The sequence below is a fragment of the Martes martes genome (assembly GCF_963455335.1).
Source record: "Martes martes genome assembly, chromosome: 13".
Classification (NCBI taxonomy): Eukaryota; Metazoa; Chordata; class Mammalia; order Carnivora; family Mustelidae; genus Martes; species Martes martes.
In genome coordinates, this window is record NC_137901.1 from 62,942,936 (window position 1) to 62,957,994 (window position 15,059).

Below are 15,059 nucleotides of genomic sequence, written 5' to 3' on the forward strand. Positions count from 1 at the left end.
TTGTGGGAGTGTGGCATGTGTCTTCCTTGTGCGTGAGCCTTGTCACTGCTATATACAGTTCTCATTCAGCCAACACACAAATTCCACTTGCTTACCCACGCAACTGGGTTCTCATTACCTCTTTCTTCCCATAGTCTACCTCTGACTTAACCCAAAAGAGAGAACCTATTAACATTGAAAGCTCTAGCAGGGTTGTGTAAAATCATTAGCAGAAGCTAATTGGTATTGCATTCCATTTACAGAATAGGTTTTTGTATCAATTGTGGGGCGTTGCAGGTTCTGGACAGCTTGATGAATATTTGAGGTTAGTGTCTCATCTGAAGTTAACTCCTGGCTTCCACTTTTTGCCACAAGGGATAGTTGCTTTTCAGTCCTTTTAAGTGAAGATTCTTTATATTTTTCACACTCAGTGGGAAAAACTGATCCAGTGATGTTGCCAGTGTTGGCAACATCGAGGATGGTACTTAGCTGTGGAAAACTCTTCCTTGCTTCCCAGTGGCTCGTCAGCTTCTTTGGCTCCTTGTCAGTGGAGGATTCTTTGGCGTGTCTTCATGCTCTGCTGTCTGCCAGCATCAGACAGAACCTTCAGCTGTGTGTGCAGGTGGCCTCCAAGTACCACGAGCAGCTGGGCACACAGTCCCTGGTGGAGCTCTTTGAATCCTTCAAGAGTTACGAAGGTAAATTCCACAGCCTCTAGCCACCTGCACCTCCTCCTCAGGTGTCGGTGTCTGCCTGCCCAACCTGAGTCTTCCTTCAGGCCAGGCCGATGTGTTGGTCAGTGGCAGAAGATTTCTGCTGTCTGGTGTGTTACCCAGCATAGGTCGCTTTTTTGGCATTTGCAACTGAAGCAATTGGTTGGTGTTGGGGTGGGGACGCTTAGAATCCCCCTTGTGTCCCTGGAGCCTCTATGGAACTGAGCATCTTTGTGTCACACACTCTGCTGAGTGTTCACCAGAAAACCTGGGCCAGTAGTGCTGGAGTGCATGGCTCTGAGGGGGCGGCCCCTTTGGCTTCCTCTGAGTAAGAGCCCCATGGAGGCTCAGCCCTGTGTGGTTTTGGGGCTGGCAGGCTTGACTGTGGTTGGCTTCCTCTGCCCTGTTGTGGGCATCACACCGAGAATGTGCTGGTTGGGGGATGGCTTTCCCAGGTGAGTGTCTGCTGGGGACAGGCTGAGGCAGGGATAGAAACTGAGCATTTGTCCAGTGAGGTGTTAAGCCACTGTTCTTGGCCTAGAATGTTGGAGGAGTGAAGGCAAGACCTGCCTTTAGGGAGCTGCCCCTCTTGTCAAAAGATGCCATTGTAGGAAAGGCTACAGCAGCAATTAAGTTACATGGGTGGGGAGATGGCAGTAGAGTAGGGCTGGTGGGAGCTGTCTGCCTTCAGGGTTCTGGTTTGTTCCCCCAGGTTACAGCCGAAGAGCTCCTCAGGGAAGGCGGTTTTCTCTGAGTATCCTGTCCTGTTCTTGTCACCAGTACCTCCTGGCTGGCTCCTGTGAGAGTCAGGAGGTGGTCAGCCTCTGAGGAGTAACAGTGCTCTGTGACTCACCTTGCACCCCCATCCACAGTGGCTCCATGTGTGCCAGCAGCTCAGTGTCACAGAACAGACTCTTGTTTGGAGGCTCCCAGTGAAAGCCTCTGCTTTCCTCTTCCTGGTTTGTCTTTTCAGAGTAGCAGCCACACAGCCCTCTTAGGCTACCTCAGTTTGAATTATTCTTGAAGATGACCGTAGGATGTGCCTGGGTCCCCCAGAAGGATTCCACATACACACACATGAAGTATTTCACATCAGAACATCTCAGGTGTACCTCCCAAGTTTCATGGAAATCTGACTAGCTCTTTGAGGGAGATGCCAAAGCAGAAGAACTTCACATAGATTTTGTAAGTTGTGATTGGGCTGTGTGAGCTGGGAGAGTGGAGCATTGTTGTTGTGGGCTGGGCCATCAAGGGCAGGTGGACTACGACTGTGGAAAAGGCAGGTAGATAGTATGAGGGCATAAGATGGAACAGTCTCTCTTTGTAGGCCTCTTCTACTTCCTGGGCTCAATTGTAAACTTCAGCCAAGATCCAGATGTGCACTTGAAATATATTCAGGCTGCCTGTAAGACGGGGCAGATCAAGGAGGTGGAGAGGATATGCCGGGAGAGTAATTGCTACAACCCAGAGCGGGTGAAGAACTTCCTGAAGGTAAGTGTGACCAGGTTATCACCTCCTTCCTTGAGCAAACCATCAGGCAGAGTTAGAAAGCTGGTTTTTTCCTCCATCAATGTCCCCTGGGTCCTTAGTGCAGAGCTCTACCTTGTGGCCTAAAGTTCTTGGAGGAGGCCTCTGCTCATTTTATAATCCTTGAGGCTGGATTCTTAATTATCTGATGTGTGAATAGAGGGAGTTAGTTTATTGCTGCATTATGTTTCAGCAACATCCCAACTGTTCCTCTGTTAATTAGGCTGGGAAAGTCTATGGAGCAAATAAGCTACTCAGTGCTAGGGGCGAAAAAGCAAGTGTCTTTCTTCCTCATGCACAGACAGGGGTGGATGTGGAGCTAAGTGGGGTAGCCTTCCCAACCATTTTTAAGGAGCAGGCTGTGGCTGCTTTGCCATCTTCAGCATACCACCTTGAATGTTGCCTTCCTGGTCAGCTGGAAGAAGGAAAGAGAGGAGGAGCCGGCTCCAGTGGTTTTTGTGGGTGAAGCTGCAGGTCTCATGTGGCATTTCAATTCTCATTCCATTAGAGGAGACTAGGTCACATGGCCACACCCAGAACTGCAAGGGTGCAAGGGCACCTGAGGAGTGTCATGTAGGTATGGCCAAATGAGGGGAGGGGGAGGCATTATTGTGGTGGACTGCAGAGTTGGGGGCAGCCCCCTGCACTGATGGCTGATGTTCCATGGAGTATGGTTGCATGTCCGGAAAGGCAGCCCTTATTGGCAGATGTTCTCGAAAGTAGTCTATACTCTCTGCTACTGGGTCTGGGTCAGGTTTATACATAATGATCTGCTTGTCTTAACCCAGGAGATACTTGCTTTTAGACCAATTTGCAGTGTTATTGCCAGATTTAGCAGAGTTCTTTTCTTCTTTAACCAAATAGTATTATCTTTCCTAAGGCAAACACTATATCCCCAAAAGCAAATGCCTTAAACAACAGCATATCTAGAACAGTTTCATCCTGAGTCTCCTTGGAGCCACTCTGCTACAGAAGCAGGCCATCTCTGTGTTGATTCATGGTCCCTACAGTCTGGCTCTTTGGGGTCTTCACTGCCTGCATTGTTTCTGTGCTTTCCCAAAACACAGGAGGCCAAGCTCACAGACCAGCTTCCCCTCATCATCGTGTGTGATCGGTTTGACTTTGTCCATGACCTTGTCCTATACTTGTACCGCAACAACCTGCAGAAGTACATCGAGATCTACGTTCAGAAGGTACTACTGGGACCATCACTCCCAGGTGACACCCAGCTGCTTTTATGCCTTGCATGGTGGTAATAGCCTACACCTGAGAGATTACCTCTGATCCTGAATGTGTCTGAGACTGGTGGTATCATAGCTTGGGCTGCCATAGGGGAATACCACAGGCTGCATGGCTTAAGCAGTTGACATTTTCTAGAGGCTGGAAGTCCAAGATCAAGGCACTGACCCCACCACCTTGGGTTGGTTCTTTCTGAGGCCACTCTCCTTGGCTTACAGATGGTCACCTTCTCACTGTGCCTTTATATGGCTTTTTCTCTGATTAGGCCCCCATCCTCATGCCCTCAAGGAACCATAATTATGTCCTTCAAGGCCCATCTTCAAATACAGTCACATTAGGGGTTGGAGCTTCAAATATGCATTCTGTCCACCACAGGAGCCCTTTCAGACAGCCACACTGTCCAGGCCTGGGGGGACTTGTAGCAGTGACCTGTGCCTGCAGCACTGAAGTCACCACCTTGACCATTCTAGGTCAACCCTAGCCGGATCCCTGCTGTGGTTGGAGGGCTGCTTGATGTGGATTGTTCTGAGGAAGTAATTAAAAACTTAATCATGGTGGTGAGAGGACAGTTCTCTACTGATGAGCTGGTGGCTGAAGTAGAAAAAAGAAACAGGTAAGGGGTCCTAGCTTGGTATCTTCTCTTGCCCCCGGATTCTAGTATTTGTTGTTAGGTCTATGACTAATTCTCCAAAGTCCCTTTTCAGTCAGCCTCTAGGCCCCAGGACCAACTCTCTCTGTGGCTGGTCTTCAATGCAACAAATCTTAGATCTAATAGTGAGTTGTTTGCTATTGGTAGTACAGATCTTTGGGGAAAGTTAGCAATTGAAATCAGTTTGAAACTAAAGTCTGTTTTGGTCTCTAAAACAACGGAGTGAGATTTTCGTTTGTTTCTAGAAGCAAGCTTCAGAGTTCAGGGTCTGCCCTGGAAGTTTCTGTTGTTAGTTTTGAGACTTTTACGGTGCTCTTCCTTCTTTCAAAGGCTAAAGCTGCTGCTTCCCTGGCTGGAGTCCCGGAGTCACGAAGGCTGTGAAGAGCCTGCCACTCACAATGCACTTGCCAAGATCTACATCGACAGCAACAATAGCCCTGAGCGCTTCCTGAGAGAGAACACTTACTACGACAGCCGCGTGGTGGGCCGCTACTGTGAGAAGCGGGACCCACATCTGGCCTGTGTTGCCTATGAGAGGGGGCAGTGTGACCTTGAGCTGATCAAGGTGGGCAGCAAATACACTAAGCTGCCAGCTATTGCTCTGGCTTCCTGGGGCAGGGCTTCCTCGGTGGGGGCTGAGGAGGGCTTCCTCTGAGCCCCACAATTGCAGATCATGTGGTTACATTGTCACCAACTTGGTTTCTTCTTGATTCAGGCTCCTTGTTTCCTACCTGCTTATGCCCTGTTTGTATATATTGTACCTGTAAGCCTGGCTGGCCCAAGTCTGACCTGTCAGCCTTCTGCCTACAGTCTTCAGTGTTACTTCAGGTCCTGAGGGCAAAATTGAACTCCTTGGCCTGACTCAGGAGGTTTTCTGTGAACCACAACCCTGTCCTCACCAGTCTGACTGCCTCCCCTTTTGCCTCTCTACCCTAGATACTTCTGTCCTGTGTATGCTCTTCTTCTTCTCTTTTTTTTTTTCTTAAAGATTATTTGTTTATTTATTTGACAGATAGAGATCACAAGTAGGCAGAGAGGCAGGCAAAGAGAGAGAGGGGGAAGCAGGCTCCCTGCTGAGCAGAGAGCCCTATGTGGGGCTCGATCCGAGGACCCCGGGATCATGACCTGAGCTGAAGGCAGAGGCTTTAACCCACTGAGCCTCCCAGGTGCCCCACACTTCCTGCTCTTCTGAGGGCAGCTTCTTTTTTTTTTTTTTAAATATTTTATTTGTTTGTTTGTTAGAGCAAGAGAGAGAGAGTGCGCGCATGCACAAGCAGGTAAGAGTGGCAAGCAGAGGCAGAGAGAGAAGCAGGCTCCCTGCCAAGCAAGGAGCCCAATGCAGGACTCGATCCCAGGACCCTGGGATCATGACCCGAGCTGAAGGCAGCAGCTTAACCGACTGAGCCACCCAGGCATCCCCTGAGGGCAGCTTCTTACACGTGCCCTATGCCAGCTGTTGCCGACCACAGAGTTCTTACTGGCCCCTTCTTGGTACATCCCCCTTAGGTATGCTTACTGCTGCCCTGGCTTGGATCTATGTGTTTTATTACTTAAGTATCAAATAGTTTGAAACTTAATCTTGTGACTTAAAACTCCAGAAATCTCATGTGGGTGCACCTGATGTTTGACTGTAGGCAATTGGTCTGTTTGCCCTGGGTGCCTCAGAATGTCTGACAATATGGAATATGGTAGAAACTCAGCAGCCAGGGAAGAATATGTTAGGGTATCAAACATACAGAGCCAAAGCTCAAGAGCCTGCACCTACTTTTCTCATCCTACTTTAGGTTTGTACACTGGTTTAGGTTTCTCATCCTACTTTAGCTTTGTACACTGATCATGCATGTGACAGGCCGGGTCTACATAGCATCTTGCCTTGCAGTCTCTAGGGAGCCAGTTCTTGTGAAGTTGGGACTTTAGTTTCATACCATAAGCCACCTTTTGGCTGAACTTACTACTTTTTTATTAAAACTCAGTTCAGTGACCAACTAGGGATCTTTGCACCCATCTGTCCTACCGGGTGATGTATGATTGACATTCCCTTTTAGTGAGGCAGTATTGAGACGAGAAAAAAAAAAGTGCTTGTTACAATCGGCTGTGTCAGAAGGAGAAGCTTCAGTGAGATTTTGGGGCAGGCCAGACCAAGCCTGCTCCTGGCCTCATGCCATGCACATATGAGCAGCCAATGGACACATATGCAGCATTTAGTCTTGTGCCCGGCATCTGGTACCTAGCCAGTCTGATTCCCACTAGGCCTTCGTGAGTGCCTCACATGTTGGAATGTTGCAGTGGATCGTTGGTTTCTTGGAAATGTATTAAAACACTAAAAAAAGGATCTCAAGTTCAATCAATGAAAGCATATTTGAAGTGTTGCAGCATATATGTTGTTTTATACTAGTCCTGGGCTATACTGATAACACTTTAGAGATGGTGACTATTTAAATAAAATTTATAAATTAGTTCCTCTTTCATATACCACATTCCATAGCACAGGTCTAGAACATTTTCTTTGTTTCAGAACATTCTGGGTAGTGCCACTTTAGAAGGCAACAGTTAGGTTCATGTGGAGAGGAGCTACCACATAGCCATACCCATTCTGAGTTGTTATAAACTACGAAACTTGTGTTTTGAGGTAATCTGTCACTCTGAGAAGTACGTTGTCACCCCTTTGGGATGCTGCTCCTCCCATGTCAAAGTATTGTTTCTCATTTGGGCGCTGGCTGAACTAAACAAGTTCAGGGGTCAGAGGGAACTGACTGGGGTGGGTCCCCCAAATAGTGGTCACTGATTGGCTCTGTTATACACACTAGTGTACTCATTTCAGGTTTGCAACGAGAATTCTTTGTTCAAAAGTGAGGCCCGCTACCTGGTGCGCAGGAAGGATCCAGAGCTCTGGGCTCACGTCCTTGAGGAGACCAACCCATCCAGGAGACAGCTGATCGACCAGGTGAGGAATGGAAATGGGAGTATGTGTATGCATGCCTGCTTTTTGCCCACTCACCATCTTGTGCCAGAGTGACTAGTTGAATTGTTATGTTTAACATAACATCTTCAGACGCATGACCAGATTATCTTGTGAATTTCTCTGGAGTTGTTTATTGGTTAAAGGCACAGAGTTGGCCCTCTCCAAAAGTTGGCCCATCTCCAAAGCTGGGATGTGCTACCCCAGTAAAAGGAATATCTGACGGCCTGCTTGCTTGCTGGATCCTTAGTGTTTTTTTTCAGCTCAGCCCCCAATGACACAAGGTAAGTAGCTCTTAAAGTTGTGTCAGCTGAACCTGCCTTTGTTGAGGAACCCCTTGCACCCTTGTGACTATCCAGTGCCTACTCACAGCTGGGGCACAGTGCCTAGGCCAGGATTCCTCCTGTGTGCTGCCTGGCGGATGGTTGTTGACCTTAGCCACTCACTGGGCTTTCTGTTCCCTTAGGCAGCAGATGGTACTTTACCATCCCCACTGTCCCCTAGGCTTCTGGGGACACTGTTCAGGGATGGGCTGAGATCCAGGTGGGAGCAAGACCCTGGTCCAACAAGTGGCCTTCAGGCCTGAGCAGATCAACTAAAGTGCCCTCCCCCCACTCCTTTGTGTGCATTACCAACCACTAGGTGGGCTTGTTGGGTTTTCACCTCTATCTCTTCTGAATTTCACCTTCTTGTTTGCTGTCCACTGTTCCTCATGTCTGTGCCATTATCTTTTTCTTAATAAACTTTACTTTGGGACACTTTTAGATGGCTAGAAGCCTGAGTTATTTTGGATCTTGTTATATCAGCTTTGGAGTTACCCATCTCTAAGATTTGTCTGAAGATTGGGTCAAAAAGACATTGAGCAACAGAGGGCTTGGGACAGAGTAGATTTAGATTCCACTAGAGATCTCCAAATTTGCAGACAACAGATACTTCTCCAGGTGTGGTCCAGCTGCCTGGCACATCTTACAGGTCTTGTTGCATTGGCAGTGGGATGAGCAGCTCTAATGCTGCACTGAGCTGAAGCCAGCAGGTGCCTCTTAGTCTTCCTGTGTCTTTGTGAAGCTCCTGATTCTGTCTGTCATTATGTCATTATGTCTGCTGGGAATGAATATTCATAGCCACCTCCTGAGGGGCATTCACCTCCCATGCCCCTCTAATTAGAGGGACTGCATGGTCTGCAGGAGAAGCTCATCATGGAAAGTTTACTTAGAGGAAGCAGCTTCCTGAGGTAACCTTAGATTAGGCATCCTGTTGACTCAAATAGATGGTGGAAATTTATTTTTGCCCTTAAAATAACCAGTGTGTATTTAAAGTGCTCTAAGGTTTTCAAGAATGGACAGATGTCATGATGGCAGGAAATACACCTCCTACTTTGGATGGATTCTGTGTGCTGTCACAGTTCTCCTTTCCCTTAAGTACACCCTTTTTGTTACTTATCTTCTGTGATAGCCCCTTTCCTCACACGCCTTTGGATAACCTTTAGGGTTGTTATAAACGCCTCAGAAGAACTTTTGTATCCCATGGTGCCATTGAGTATACAGTGGCCACTTGCGAGGTGGACTGGACTGACTTTGATTCCAGGTCCTTTGCAGCCCCTCCTGTTCATAAGGTGAAAGTTCATGACCAGAGCTCTATATTACCTATGTTATACCTCCTCTGAGCTATCTGTTCTTTCTCATTAATGCATTGCCATTGCCCATCCCTGGTGAAACTTGGCAAAACTGATAGATCCTGAAGTCACCGAAGGTCCCTGGCAGAAAGTGCAAAGAGAACAATGCTGGCCTTCCAGCCTGATGTTATCTGGGAAGTGTACTCTTTGGAAAAATGTCTTTTTCCCCACTTGTGAGTTCTTTTGTAGTTGAGACACCTGTAACTGAATGAGGGGTGGTGTGGCCGGTTTTTTGTCAGTCTTGCCCTTGCCATGGGCCTAAGGCTGTGGAGCTCAGGGTGTACTCACTTGCATCCCTGGAAGTGGGTTGGGCCAGAGCAGCTGTGATGCTCTAGGCTAGCAGGAGCTTCCCTGGAGTGGTGTCTTCATTAGAGAAATGGAGGCCATATTTGCTATGAACAGTGACCTAAAAAAAAGATAAAAGCAAACATGCATTTCAGCCGCCTATTTAAGTGCATTGTGTTACTGGCTTTGGAGTAAATTTGTAGTGTGGTTACTGGGGCAGAGATGAGTCTGCAGCCCTTTTGATGTGAGAGAGAAACTAATTGTCGAATAGAGCAGGCTAAAGTCTCTGAAATTGACTTCTTTAGACAACCTTCCCTTTTTGCCTTGAGAAATCTCCTGTTTTCTCTGTGTCTATTTCAGACTGCCATGGGGTAATCCTTCCTTTCTGTTTAGCATCAAAGATAGTCTTGAATTGACTTTATTTAACCAAATTCTTTCAAATGATATTTAAAACCAGGTGGTACAGACGGCATTGTCAGAAACACAGGATCCTGAAGAGGTCTCAGTCACTGTCAAGGCCTTCATGACAGCTGATCTGCCTAATGAACTGATTGAATTGTTGGAGAAGATTGTTCTGGATAACTCCGTCTTCAGTGAGCACAGGTGAGGGTATGCTGAGGGTAGCTGCTAAATCAGTCAGATTCAAGCCACCTGCCTCATGCTCACTTTCTGTCACAGTTTTGTCTTACCTCACCTGCCCAGCCTCACTGGTTGCTCCCCAGTGTCTTCTCACTGCGTTCTCTCTTTTTTTTTTTTAATTTAAAGATTTTATTATTATTTGACAGAGAGAGAGAGAGTTCACAAGTAGGCAGAGAGGCAGGCAGAGAGAGAGAGGGGGAAGCAGGCTCCCTGCTGAGCAGAGAGCCCAATGCAGGGCTTGATCCCAGGACCCTGAGATCATGACCTGAGCCGAAGGCAGAGGCTTAACCCACTGAGCCACCCAGGCGCCCCTTCTCACTGCTTTCTGTATCTTCAGTCCTACCTATCTCTTCTAGCCCAACCTAAATTCTACTTTTTCCAGAAATCTGTCCTTCCTCTTGCTTCTCTGGCCTGCACTGTTCTTTAACCACAGTATTCCGAAAGGGAGCTAATATTCATTAGTACCTACTATGTCCCAAGCGTGTTAAACTCTTGAAATCATGGTGAACAAAGCTTGGAAACAGATGGCAAGAAAACTAAATCTGGGCATATATCAGGTACGACTTGCTGGAGATGTAATGTAGAACCATGATGAGTAGGAGCTTGGATAGGAAGAACATTTTGGCAGAAACAACAGCATGAGCAGACTCTTCAGAAATAATAATAGAGCATGCTTCAGTGTGTTTGCACCCAGCATTTATTTCCACTTTAAAATTCATTATCAGAGATTCTGTGTCAAACAGACCGGTGTATTTGCATCCTGCTATAAAGACTTAATTATAAGGTATATTTTGTAGGTTGTACTATTTTATAGGTTTTTTTTTTTTTTCAAAATTAACTGTTTCATAAGCCTTTTTGATCTTCAACTTTGTGTTGTTTATTTTGAAATCCAGAAGGGTTTTCAAGGTCTGTGGCATTGTGTTAAGGAGTACTTGTGAGGATATGTTTGGACTTTGTTTATTTGTTGTTTTTTAAGTGCTCCATGATTCATTACTTATGAACAACACCCAGTGCTCATTACAACACGTGCCCTCCTTAATACCCATCACCAGGCTACTCTATCCCCCCACTCCCTTCTGAAGCCCTCAGGTTGTTTCCTGGAGTCCATAGTCTCTCATGGTTTGTCTGCCCTTCTGATTTCCCCCCCTCAGTTTTCCCTCCCTTCCCCTGTGGTCCTCCCTGCTATTCCTTCTGTTCCACATATGAGTGAAACCATATGATAATTGTCTTTCTCTGCTTGACTTATTTCATTCAGCATAATCTCTTCCAGTCCCATGCATGTTGATAAAAAAGTTGGGTATTCATCCTTTCTGATGGCTGAGTAATATTCCATTGTATATATGAACCACATCTTCTTTATCCATTCGTATTTTGAAGGGCATCTTGGCTCCTTCCATAGTTTGGCTACTGTGGATGTTGCTGCTATGAATGTTGGGATGGATGTTCCCCTTCTTTTCACTACATCAGTATCTTTGGGGTAAATACCCAGTAGTGCAATTTCTGGGTCACAAGGTAACTCTATTTTTAACTTTTTGAGGACCCTCCATACTGTTTTCCAAAGTGGTTGTACCAACTTGCATTCCCACCAACACTGTAAGAGGGTTCCCCTTTCTCCACATTCTCTCCAACATTTGTTGTTTCCAGCCTTGTTAATTTTTGCCATTCTCACTGGTGTAAGGAGGTATCTCAATGTGGTTTTGATTTGAACTGATGGCTAATGATGTTAAACATTTTTTCATGTGTCTGTTAGCCATTTGTATGTCTTCTTTGAAGAAGTGTCTCTTCATGTTTTCTGCCCATTTTTTGGCTTGATTATTTGTTTTTTGGGTGTTGAGTTTGAGAAGTTCTTTTTTTTTTTTTTTTTTGAGTTTGAGAAGTTCTTTATAGATCTTGGATACCAACCCTTTATCTGTCATGTCATTTGCAAATATCTTTTCCCATTCCATGGGTTGCCTCTTCGTTTTGCTGACTGTTTCCTTTGCTGTGCAGAAGCTTTTGATCTTGATGAAGTTCCAAAAGTTCATTTTTGCTTTTGTTTCCTTTGCCTTTGGAGACATGTCCTGAAAGAAGTTGCTGTGGCTGATGTCAAAGGGTTATTGCCTATGTTCTCCTCTAGAATTTTAATAGATTCCTGTCCCACATTGAGGTCTTTCATCCATTTAGAGTTTATCTTTGTGTATGGCGTAAGAGAATGGTCGAATGTCATTATTCTGTATATAGCTGTCCAACTTTCCCAGCACCATTTATTGAAGAGACTGTCTTTTTTCCATTGGATATTTTTTCCTTACTTGTCGAAGATTAGTTGACCGTAGAGTTGAGGGTCCATTTCTAGAGACACTGTTCTGTTCCACTGATCTATGTGTTTGTTTTTGTGCCAATACCATGCTGTCTTGGTGATCACAGCTTTGTAATATAGCATGAAATGAGGCAACATAATGCCCCCAGCTTTGTTCTTCTCTTTCAACATTTCCTTGCCAATTCAGGGTCTTTTCTGGCTCCATACAAATTTTAGGATTGTTTGTTCCAACTCTTTGAAAAATGCCAATGGGATTTTTTAAAATTAACATATAATTATTATTTGCTTCAGGGGTACAGGTCTGTGAATCATCAGTCTTACACAGTTCACAACACTCACTATAGCACATATGCTCCCCAATGTCCATCACCCAGCCACCCCATCCCTCCCACCCTGCTCCCCTCCAGCAACCCTCAGTTTATTTCCTGTGATTAAGAGTCTCTTATGGGGGCACCTGGGTGGCTCGGTGGGTTGAGGCCTCTGCCTTCGGCTCGGGTCATGATCTCAGGGTCCTGGGATCGAGTCCCGCATCGGGCTCTCTGCTCAGCAGGGAGCCTGCTTCCTCCTCTCTCTCTCTCTGCCTGCCTCTCTGCCTGCTTGTGGTCTCCGTCTGTCAAATAAATAAATAATAAAAAAAAAACCTCAAAAAAAAAAGAGTCTCTTATGGTTTGTCTCCCTCCCTGGTTCCATCATGTTTCTTTTTTCCCTCCCTTCCCCCCATGACCCCCTGCCCTGCCTCTTAAATTATTCATATCAGAGAAATCATATGATAATTGTCTTTCTCTGATTGACTTATTTCGCTTAGCATAATACTCTCTAGTTCCATCCATGTCGTTGCAAATGGCAAGATTTTGGGTTTTTGATGGCTGCATAGTATTCCAACCAATGGGCTTTTGATAGGGTTGGCATGGAAAGTATAGATTGCTCTGGGCAGCATAGACATTTTAACAATGTTTATTCTTCCAGTACGTGAGCATGGAATGTTTTTCCATCTTTTTGTGTCTTCTTCAGTTTCTTTCATAAGTGTTCTGTAGTTTCTAGAGTACAGGTCTTTACCTCTTTGGTATCTTATGGTTTTTGGTGCTATTGTAAATGGAATTGATTCCCTAATTTCTCTTTCTCCAGTGACAATTTTAGTGTATAGAAAAGCAACTGATTTCTTTTTTTTTTTAAGATTTTATTTATTTATTTGACAGAGAGAGATCACAAGTAGGCAGAGAGGCAGTCAGAGAGAGAGAGAGGGAAGCAGGCTCCCCGCTGAGCAGAGAGCCTGACTTGCGGCTCGATCCCAGGACCCTGAGACCATGACCTGAGCTGAAGGCAGAGGCTTAACCCACTGAGCCACCCAGGCACCCCAAAAAGCAACTGATTTCTGTGCGTTGATTTTGTATCTTGCCATATTACTGAATTACTGTATGAGTTCTAGTAATTTGGAGGTGGAATCTTCTGGGTTTTCCACATAAAGTATCATGTCATCTGCAAAGAGAGAAAGTCTGACTTCTTCTTTGCCAATTTGAATGCCTTTTATTTCTTTTTGGTGTCTGATTCCTGATGTTAGGACTTCTAGTACTATGTTGAACGATAGTGGCTAGAGTAGGCATCCCTGTTGTGTTCCTGATCTTAAGGGAAGAGCTCTCAGCTTTTCCCCATTGAGAATGATACTCGCTGTGGGCTTTTCATAGATGGTTTTTACGAAATTGAGGAATGTGCCCTCTATCCCTGCACTCTGAAGAGTTTTAATCAGGGTGCTGTAGTTTGTCAAACACTTTTTCTGCATCAATTTAGAGATCATATGGTTCTTGTCTTTTCTTTTATTAATGTGTTCTATCACATTGATTTGTGAATGTTGAACCACTCTTGCATCCCAGAAATAAATCCCACCTGGTCATGATGGATAAGCCTTTTAATGTACTGTGGGATCCTATTAGCTAGGATCTTGTTGAGAATCTTGGCATCCATATTCATCAGGGATATTGGTCTGTAATTCTCCTTTTTGATGGGTCTTTGCCTGGTTTGGGGATCAAGGTAATGCTGGCCTCATAGAATGAGTTTGGAAGTTTTCTTTCTGTTTCTATTTTTTGAAACAGCTTCAGAAGAATAGGTATTATTTCTTCTTTAAATGTTTGGTAGAATTCCCCTGGGAAGCCATCTGGCCCTGGACTCTTGTTTTTTAGAGGTTTGGAGTACTGCTTCAATTTTGTTACTGGTTATTGTTTGTTTTTAAACTGAGAAATGCTAAATGATAAATTATGGAATGTGAAATTATATTTTAATGGAATCCTATGCCCTCATTGATTACAGGATTCTAGAGGTAAGGTACCCGAGGTGGCTAGGGTATTCTATCTTGTTGTCGGGCCGACCTCCTTTGCTAGATCTTAGCCTGTTAGTACTTCCCACAGAAAAACACTTAAAGGTGGTTCTGACTCTGTGTGTTGACTCCTTGGACACTGTTTTTTTCTCTCACATGCAATGGGACCTTCAAGTTCTTGCCCTTCTTTCTGTGACTTGAGTGCTTCACCAGACGTAGTTTTCCATGCAGGTGAAAGTAGTCTGAGTTAGCAGTGTGGCAGACTAGATACTATATACTTACACAGTTCCTGTGTAAGTAGAAAAACTGAAGATGTAGGATGAAATACACAAATGATCCTTTAAAATGAGTCCATGAGCTAGTGACTTCTGCCAAACTCTGTTAAACGTGGGCTGTGTGTCCCTATAGGACACAGAGGACAGGAGATAAGACCCAAGGGCCTACAAAAGGTGTGACGTGTGCAGTGAAGGCCCTCCTCAGTGCAAGGATCAACCACCAGTATCAGCCAGCCCTCTTCTGAGAGACCAGCCAAAACAAAACAAAAAAGAGCTCTTTGAAACCGTGGTACTAGACTGTGAGGACAAAACTGGCCCCGAGAAGCTGGCCTTCTAACAGGTTTTAGTACAAATTCTGTAAACTGGCATGGGATTAAAAATCCTCAAGTGAGGAATTTAATTTTAAAACGATTGCCATCAGGTAGTGCCTTCAGCTCTCTCCCAAAGACAAACACAAATCCTTTTAAGAGGAGCCTCCCCTCTAGCAGGCTTCAGAGAATTCTGATACAACATTCCAA

The 15,059-nt window shown here is 45.3% G+C and overlaps 1 protein-coding gene across 2 annotated transcripts in view; it reads left to right on the forward strand.

Annotated features, from left to right (window-relative positions):
• The window catches only part of CLTCL1 (clathrin heavy chain like 1), a gene marked incomplete at its 5' end in the record, with an annotated part of 96,588 nt that overhangs the window by 52,184 nt on the left and 29,345 nt on the right, over positions 1–15,059 (forward strand). For both annotated transcript variants that reach the window (XM_080821231.1, XM_080821230.1), the window contains 7 exons: positions 497–677; positions 2,020–2,183; positions 3,287–3,412; positions 3,929–4,071; positions 4,438–4,672; positions 6,929–7,051; positions 9,481–9,626. In XM_080821231.1, the coding sequence (XP_080677357.1) occupies positions 497–677; positions 2,020–2,183; positions 3,287–3,412; positions 3,929–4,071; positions 4,438–4,672; positions 6,929–7,051; positions 9,481–9,626 (1,118 nt within the window). The remainder of the gene's footprint in view (positions 1–496; positions 678–2,019; positions 2,184–3,286; positions 3,413–3,928; positions 4,072–4,437; positions 4,673–6,928; positions 7,052–9,480; positions 9,627–15,059) is intronic.